Source organism: Lupinus angustifolius, unplaced genomic scaffold, assembly GCF_001865875.1.
Source record: "Lupinus angustifolius cultivar Tanjil unplaced genomic scaffold, LupAngTanjil_v1.0 Scaffold_35_210, whole genome shotgun sequence".
In the NCBI taxonomy this organism is placed as follows: domain Eukaryota; kingdom Viridiplantae; phylum Streptophyta; class Magnoliopsida; order Fabales; family Fabaceae; genus Lupinus; species Lupinus angustifolius.
This window is the reverse complement of record NW_017720946.1, coordinates 33858-42568: the sequence shown is the minus strand read 5'-3', so window position 1 is coordinate 42568 and position 8711 is coordinate 33858. Positions and strand designations below refer to the sequence as shown.

At 36.6% G+C, this 8711-nt stretch overlaps 1 protein-coding gene across 1 annotated transcript; it reads right to left on the bottom strand.

Moving 5' to 3' along the window:
* Positions 1–6109: 6109 nt before the first annotated feature.
* LOC109338688 (nifU-like protein 3, chloroplastic) lies at positions 6110–7807 on the bottom strand. Its single transcript, XM_019575978.1, has 3 exons — positions 7711–7807; positions 7497–7619; positions 6110–6643 (listed from the first exon to the last, which is right to left on the bottom strand). The coding sequence occupies exons 1-3, from the start codon at positions 7805–7807 to the stop codon at positions 6387–6389; spliced, it is 477 nt and encodes a 158-aa protein (XP_019431523.1). The 3' UTR covers positions 6110–6386.
* Between the last annotated feature and the right edge of the window lie 904 nt (positions 7808–8711).

The window sequence follows — 8711 nt, the reverse complement described above, 5'->3', positions numbered from 1 at the left end:
AGCAAGTAAATATTATCTCATGCTATTCAGAATTGTTGCGAGCTACACAAATAACAACTTTAAGACGTTTAGACTGTAATGGTGTCCATAGATAATATTACTGGACCTAACAGTTATGACCTAAACAAGCCATTTCAATTTGATAGGACAAATTTCAAACGTTGACAACATAAGATGGAATTTTTCCTCACTGTGAGAAAGGTTGCCCACTTTCTGAAACCCAACATCCTAGTGGTGTCACAAGAGGCTGAAAAAGAGGAAAAGGATAAACTAGCTATTGAAATAGCTCTCTGGAATGAAAGTGATTACTTATGTAAGAACTTCATTCTGGATAGGTTGTCTAATGATATTTATGATTATTATAGCCCATACAACTCTGCAAAATTAATTTGGTATGCACTTAAGAAAAATATGATACTGAGGAAGTTGGGAGTAAGAAATATGATGTTAGCCGCTACCTCAAGTATCAGATAACTGATGATAAATCAGTAGAGTCTCAGTCCCACGAGATTCAGAAAATTGCTCATGAGATCATTTCTGAGGGTATGCCCTTAGATGAGCAATTTCAAGTGGCTGTTAGAATTGACAAGCTGCCTCCTAGTTAGAAGGACTTCCAAAACGTTCTGAGGCATAAGACCAAAGAAATCTCTTTGAAATCCCTGACCATTTGTCTTCGTATTGAAGAAGAGGCTCGTAAGCAAGATCAGAAAGATGAGATGTGGATTGTCTCCAACAATAATACTAAGAAGAAATTCTCAGGTGTGGTTCTGAAGCCTTCTCGCACTAACTTATTTTTAATAAACATTTTTTAATATTTTATTTATTTTTTAGGCTATGCGGGCTTGGACCGTGTGTTGACCAAGTCAACACATGCATGCCACACGTGTGAGACTTAGTCCACACGGTTGAAGAGTGGGAGGAGAAGATCTCGGGTGATTCGCATGGAGAATGTTTTCGGTCGTCGAATCATGTGACCGTTTGAGATTGGGCTACCGTTTTGGGTCGTCGAATGGGGGATTCGTTGGAGGCCTCACGCTATAAATTGAGGCCTCCTCCCCTCATTAGAACTCACACCTCAAGTTGAAGGTCTTTCCTCTCAACTTTTCTTTCTCCCCCTAATACTCCACCGACGCATTTCCGACAACCTTTTCCCCCTTTCTTTCCATGACACTTAAGACTTGGCACATGCAGCCAAAGTGGGATTTCGAGAACTGACACTGGTAGTTAGTATTATGGGTAAAGAATTGGCACGGGTAGCCATACTCTTGGAATTCGAGAAGTGACACTGGTTGTTAGTATTGTCGGTGTATTCGAGAATGATTCTTATAGTGCAGTAAGAAATCATATAACAGAGAACTAGGCTATTTTATCATGGGGACTGTATGATTGATAGTCTTCTTGCACAATTTTAGCAATACCACGAAACGTCTTAAAGAGAGCAACCTGGTCGTGACTCAGCCAGTAAAGATTATCCCGTGCTATTTAGAATTGTTGCGAGCTACACAAACAACAATTTTAAGACATTTCGACTGCAATGACATTCCTAGATAATATTATTGTACTGAACATCTATGACCTGAACAAGCCATTTAGGTTTGACGGGGCAAATTTCAAACGTTAGCAACAAAAGATAGAATTTTTCCTCACTATGATAAAGGTTTCCCACATTCTGAAAACCGACATCCAAGTGGTGTCGGATGAGGCTGAAAAAGAGGAAAGGGATAAACTGGCTATTGGAATAGCTCTCTGGAATGAAAGTGATTAGTTATGTAAAGAACTTCATTCTGAATGGGTTTTCTGATGATCTTTATGATTACTAGCCCATACAAGTCTGCCAAATTAATTTGGTATTCACTTGAGAAACAATATGATATTGAGGAAGCTGAGACAAAGAATTATGTTGTTAGTCGCTACCTCAAGTATCAGATGACTCATGATAAATCAGTAGAGTGGTTGATGAGCCATTTGTGGTTGTATTATCTGAGGTCACTATGGTTGGAGGAACTTATGGGTGGTGTGCAGATACTGATGCATCCCACCATGTCTGTTATGGTCGTGCTATGTTCAAAACATACACGGATGCTGATGATAAGAATGTGTTGTTGGGTGACTCTCACACCACTATTGTTGTTGGAATTGTTAATGTGGAGCTGAAGTTTACATCTGAGAAGACTCTGATTCTCAAAGATGTGATGCAGACTCCAGAGATGAGGAAGAATCTAGTTTCTGATTTTCTTCTTAATAAGGCTGGTTTTACCTAGACCATAGGAGCAGACTTGTATACTATTACTAGGAATGGGGTATTTGTTAGGAAAGGGTACGCCACTGATGACATGTTTAAATTAAATGTTGATGTTTCTAGTAATAAAATTTCTGATTCTGTTTACATGTTGTGTCATTTTAATATTTGGCATTCTAGACTTTGTCATATTAATAAGCGTGCAATTTCAAATTTGAGTAGCTTAGGTTTAATTCCAAAGTTATCTTAAAATGATTTTGAAATTTGTGAATCATGCAGTAAAGCAAAAATTTCAAAAAAACAACATAAATCAGTTATGCGAGAATCTGAGCCTTTAGATTTAATACACTAAGATATATATGAATTAGATGGAACGTTAACTAGAAATGGTAAATGTTATTTTATCACTTTTATTGATGACTGGTCTGATTTTGCATATGTGTATCTTATGAAAAATAAAAGTGAAACATTTGATATGTTTAAGTTATATATAACTGAAATTGAAAATCAACTTAACAAGAAAATAAAGAAATTCAGAACGATAGAGGCACTGAGTATGACTCTAACATGTTTAATGATTTTTATAAATTAAATGACATCATTCTTGAAACAACTGCACCATATTCACCTGAAATGAATGGTAAAAGTGAAAGAAAGAATAGAACTTTAACTGAATTAGTTGTAGATATTATGTTAAGTTCTGGTCCAGCACCCTCTTGGTGGGGTGGAATTTTATTAACTGTATGTTATGTGCTATATAGAGTCTCCCAGGCTAAAAGCAAAATTTCCCCATATGAAATTATCAAGAATAGACAACCAAACTTGTCTTATTTAAGAACTTGGGGTTATCTGGTTTATGTCCGGATACTAGACCCCAAGAGAGTTAAACTCTCAAGTAGAGCTTATGAATGTGTATTCATTGGGTATGTTGTAAACAACAAAACGTACAGGTTTTATGACCCTAACACAAAAGTCATCATTGAGTCTAACGATGATGACTTCAATGAAATGAAATTCCCTTTTAAATTGAGGAATAGTGGGGCATAATAACTAGTCAGATACTTGTGATTAGCAATAATGTTAGTAATGATGGGTTAGAAATAGAACCTATAAGAAGTAAGGGGGCAAGGACTGCTAGAGAGTATGGACCTGATTATATGGTTTATGTGATTGTTTTGAGTACTAATATCGATCGCTGCGATACATAATTTATTAGTAATCAAATGGATGTCAAGCCTGGTTTTCTAAATGGTGATTTGGAAGAAGAAATATATATGGAACAACCTGAAGGTTTTGTAATACATGGACAAGAAAATAAGGTCTGCAAGTTAGATAAGTCGATGTATGGTCTTAACCAAGCACCTAAATAGTGGCATTAAAAGTTTAACGACTTAATGGTCTCGAATGAGTTTAAGGTTAATGAAAGTGACAAATGCATTTATTACAAATCAGAAAATGAAATTTACACTATCATATGTGTTTGTGTAGATGACCTACTCATATTTGATTCCAACATTCATGTTGTGAATAATGTGAAATCATTGCTGAGTAACAACTTTGATATGAAAGACCTTAGAGAGACAAGTGTAATCCTTGGTATAACTTTGATATGAAAGACCTTTGACAATAAACATGCTAGCACACTATATGATCCAAGTGTAAAACATTTTAAGAACACTAGTGAATGTGTAAGACAAGATGAGTATGCTAGCATCATTGGTAGCCAACGGTATGCCATTGATTGCAGTAGACCCGATATTTCCTATGTTATGGGATTATTATGCAGGTTAACCAGTAGACCTAGTATGGAGCATTGGCATGCTATAGAAAGGGTAATGAGATACCTTAAGAAAACAATGAACTTTGGATTACATTACCAAAAAATTTCAGTTGTCCTAGAAGGATTCAACGATGCTGATTGGAACACTCTTTTAGATGATTCCAAAGCAACTAGTGGCTATATATTTAGCATCGCTGGTGGGGCTGTTTCTTGGAAGTCATAGAAACAGACTATTTTGGCTCAATCCTCTATGGAAGCTGAGATAATAGCACTAGCAACAGCTAGTGAAGAAGCAAGTTGGTTGAGAAGCTTGCTTGCAGAGATTCCCCTATGAGAAAAACTGATTTCAGATGTGTTGGTCCACTATGATAGTACCGCGGCTATTGCAAAAATTGAGAACCACTTTTATAACGGTAAGAAACGACAAATTCGTTGTAAGCACAACACCATTAGAGAGTTACTCTCTACAGGAGCTGTTAGAGTGGATCATGTACGCATTGAGAATAACTTAGCAGATCCTTTGACGAAAGGACTAACTAGAGAGAAAGTCCATAATACTTCTAAGAGTATGGGACTATTGCCCTTAGAACGAGGATCACTCATGATGGTAACCCGACCTAATTGACTAGAGATCCCAAGAAATAAGTTCAATGGGTAATAACAAGTTTTGAAGTGATATGAGAATGAACATGCTATAAAATTATGAGAAGCATGATTCCTGTAGCATATGTAAGGATGAGTTAAACTCTTAATGAGATCTATACTTCAATTGAAGTGGGGTATCTAGGCTACAGGAGTACTCTTGATAGACTCACATATGTGAATGTGGAAGTGGGGGCCGCTTCCTATGAAATTTTGGGGCATAAATTTCTAGAGCGTTCACTATACTAGGATATATGTGCATGGCCTTTAATGCACGGGCTTTACAAAATACACCTTTGAAAAGGTTGTGTGTGGTTTGATGTCGGAGATAGAGTTCAAGACTACGTACGAGTCACTCTAGTAAAATCTGGATCTTATTCACTATGCAAAGGTTCAAGTCATATCACACCTTTGTTTATGCATAATCTTATTGATACCACAAAAATTCTCAGAAATCGTTTTTTAATTTCAAGTGGAGGATTGTTGGAATTTGTTAAAAAATGATGAGTTTTTGAAGTGATTTTAATGCACATTAATGAGGTCATTTATGGTGACTTTTGAGTTTGTGAAATGAAAAAACTCACTTGTCTCACATTGCTTGGAGGAGAGAAGTTTGAAGGCTTTATAAGCCTTAAGTTTCATCATTGAGGTGTGCCCCAAGGGGTACAATGGGTTTTGTGGGTGGTTGAGGACTCACACAAATATAACTCTTCCACACACGCGTGCGCACCACCACCTCCTCCTCCTCCGCTGCCGCTCGGCCAACCGGCTGGCTCGGCTAGGTTCGTGATCGGGCCGGGTTCGGGCCCAACATTCTTTTTAAATAAACATTTATATTTTATTTATTTTTTGGGCTATGTGGGTTTGGACCGTGTGTTGACCAAGTCAACACACGTATGCCGCACATGTGAGACTTAGTCCATACGATTGAAGAGTGGGAGGAGAAGATCTTGGGTGATCCGCGTAGAGAATGTTTCCAGCCGTCGGATCATCTGACCGTTTGAGATTGGGCCACCGTTTTGGACCGTCGGATGGGGTATCCGTTGGAGGCCTCACGCTATAAATAGAGGTCTTCTCCCCTCATTAGAACTCACACTTCAAGTTGAAGGCGTTTCCTCTCAACTTTTTTTCTCCCCTAATACTCCGCCGATGCATTTTTTGCAACTTTCTCCCCCTTTCTTTCTGTGACACTTAAGAATTGGCACAGGTAGCCGAAGTGAGATTTCGAGAACTGACACCGGTAGTGAGTATTGTGGGTAAAGAATTGGCACGGGTAGCCATACTCTGGGAATTCGAGAACTGACACGAAACAAGAGAGCAACCTGGTCGTGACTCAGCGAGTAAAGATTATCTCATACTATTCAAAATTGTTGCGAACTACGCAAACAACATAAAGTATACAAATATTCAAGCTACTAGAAATAGTTTGCATAAAGTTACTACAGATAGTTTGTACAAAAATGTTACCCCGCCATCGAATGATTGAAGAAATGAGGCAAGTTTTCTTGCCTCATTAAGCAAAGACTACCCATAATGGTTTTGCATAATACACTACTTACTCATTGTCAAGTTGATAAGCATGATTTACTTCATCTATATGCTACAAAACAAGTGTCTAGAAGATCATTTTGGTTCTACTCTTCAGTTTATAATTCAAGAGACTGTGATGATACATAATACAAATAAGATTACGGAAATTCTAGAACAGAAATTATGCATAAAGTTTCATACATTTTCAACATTTGCGTCGGTTAACTCCAGATCAGTCTCGGTGTGCAGTATCTGCTCCACTTCGAGGATTTCTGGAATCTTATCGCGAAGGCGAGTTTCAATTCCCATCTTTAATGTCATAGTTGAGCTAGGACAAGATCCACATGCTCCTTGCAGCTTGTGGACAACAACAGGGCCATCTATTTCATCCAAAACCTTCTCCACATTCTCTTCTGTCAGAGGCAAGATGCAGCTTGGTGAAACAACTCCTACTGCAACATTGGAATTTGAGTGCTATAATCAAGTATTCTTTCACATCCTTTGCAAGCTACTTTGATAAATGATTGGACATATTATGATATCACACTTGCAACCTTCAATTATTTAACCTTTTGGTCATTTCAACTTTCATTTCAATAATTCACAATAATCAACATAATATTACAAAGTTGTAGGAAAACATTATGTAATTTACTAGTAAACCATAGCATAATTATGTATGATATTTTATTTGAGATGGAAAAATTACACTAACTTCCTTGAGATTTGATTTAATTACCCTCAACATTTCTCTTATTTAAGCAACCTAACCTCCGTTGAGTTTCAATTATCAATGCATTTATTACATTACATCACCTCTTCTAAAGGGGTGATAAGTGTAATTACACTTGTTTCTCTTAGACAGGTGAGTGTAGCTTTTAAAGCGAAGAGGGGCACCATTGTTTCAAAAGCAGACCCCATCACGCGAAGTGGCAGTAGTGGCAGTAATATCGCGGCTATGGTGACTGCCGAATCTGCATCACAATTGCAGAATGGTACCGAATCATGTTGAGGCAACCACATCGAATTGCAACGCAACAGCATGACCACATTTGAGCAGTGTCATGGCGTATTGGAGTACATTAAATTCAAAAATATTTGTTTAATCATAAAAAAATTTACAATGCAACAACGGACACAAACCGCATCGCAACGATCGCAACTGTTACCCAAATGCGATCCTAACCGCAATTTAAAAATGGGCATCAGGTATAATTAAGGTAACTCTTACAAAACACAAGGTAATTTTCTTCCCATATTGAATTTGATGAGTTCTTGGACAATGCGTTGATAGAAGGGTGGCACCTGCTTTGTTTGGTGGAGAACGTCTTGAGATAAGCCCAAAAAATTGCTTTATGGTGAATTGATGACCTCTAAGAAAACAATTCTCTTTTGAGGAAAATCCTCTGGTATTTGATACTGGGTTCTAAGGAAAAGAAGTCCAAAAATTTGTGTCACATGAGGACTGTATATAATTAAATAATCGGCAAAATTAAAGGTATCTTGAAGAAACAAAAATGTTTAGAGAATAATCTCTGAGTTGGATAAAGCATTGCAACTGTTTTTGCTTCGTTGAGGCTTTGAGTTGTAGGGATTGACATTGCACCACCCAACATATGAGTGTGAGTGGCAAATCCAATTGTATAAATCTAGCATAACAAAAGGATAAGAAAAGGGTAACAAATGATCCTTAAATTTTGGTTATATAAAATAGGAGTATAATGATATCAGAGAATAATCTCTAATGCAGTATAAAGATTTATAAACAATAATTAGTACAAGAATAATGAATGATATAATAATAAGTATAAAACTCATACACCGTTGGTTCATTTTTTTTTTGTCACAAATGTTGTCTCATTGATTTGGGTTTACGGATGAAGTTCAATTCTGATATGTGCATGATGAAGGAATGGTGGGGACGTGTTTTTTGATTGGCTGAGGATTGTGTCATGATGATAATTGATAAAGAAAATAAAATAGAGTTCATTGTGTTTTTGGATAGAATTCAAACATAGCGTTGGAAATGAGCTGAATCGAATCAAATTAGAGCTAAGTTCTGTTTAGCTCAATAATGATTGACTCGACTCAAAACTCAACTTGAGTTTGATATGAGTTATTTTTTAGTTTGAGTTCGACTCAGTTAAAGTTCACAAATTGTTCGATTCAATTCGAATGGTTCATTTGGACAACTAAAATAATTAATTAAAATATAAAAAAAACTGCAAAAAATTAGTTTATATATAAACATATCGACTCGAACCTAATCAATTGAACTATATTCAACTCAAGTTCATATCGTTTAGTTAACGAGCTCAATTTTCAGGTCAAATTCAGCTCATTTAATTCATAAACCAAATTTATCGAGTTAAATAATATATCGAGTTTCAAACGAATATTAAATTAGTTTGGTTCAATATCGATCCTACACACAAGTCAAATGGAGAGGATTGTGGCAGAGTTAGATTGGATTATGGTTTTGGGCCAATATATACAAACTCTGATGGAAACAAATCTGTT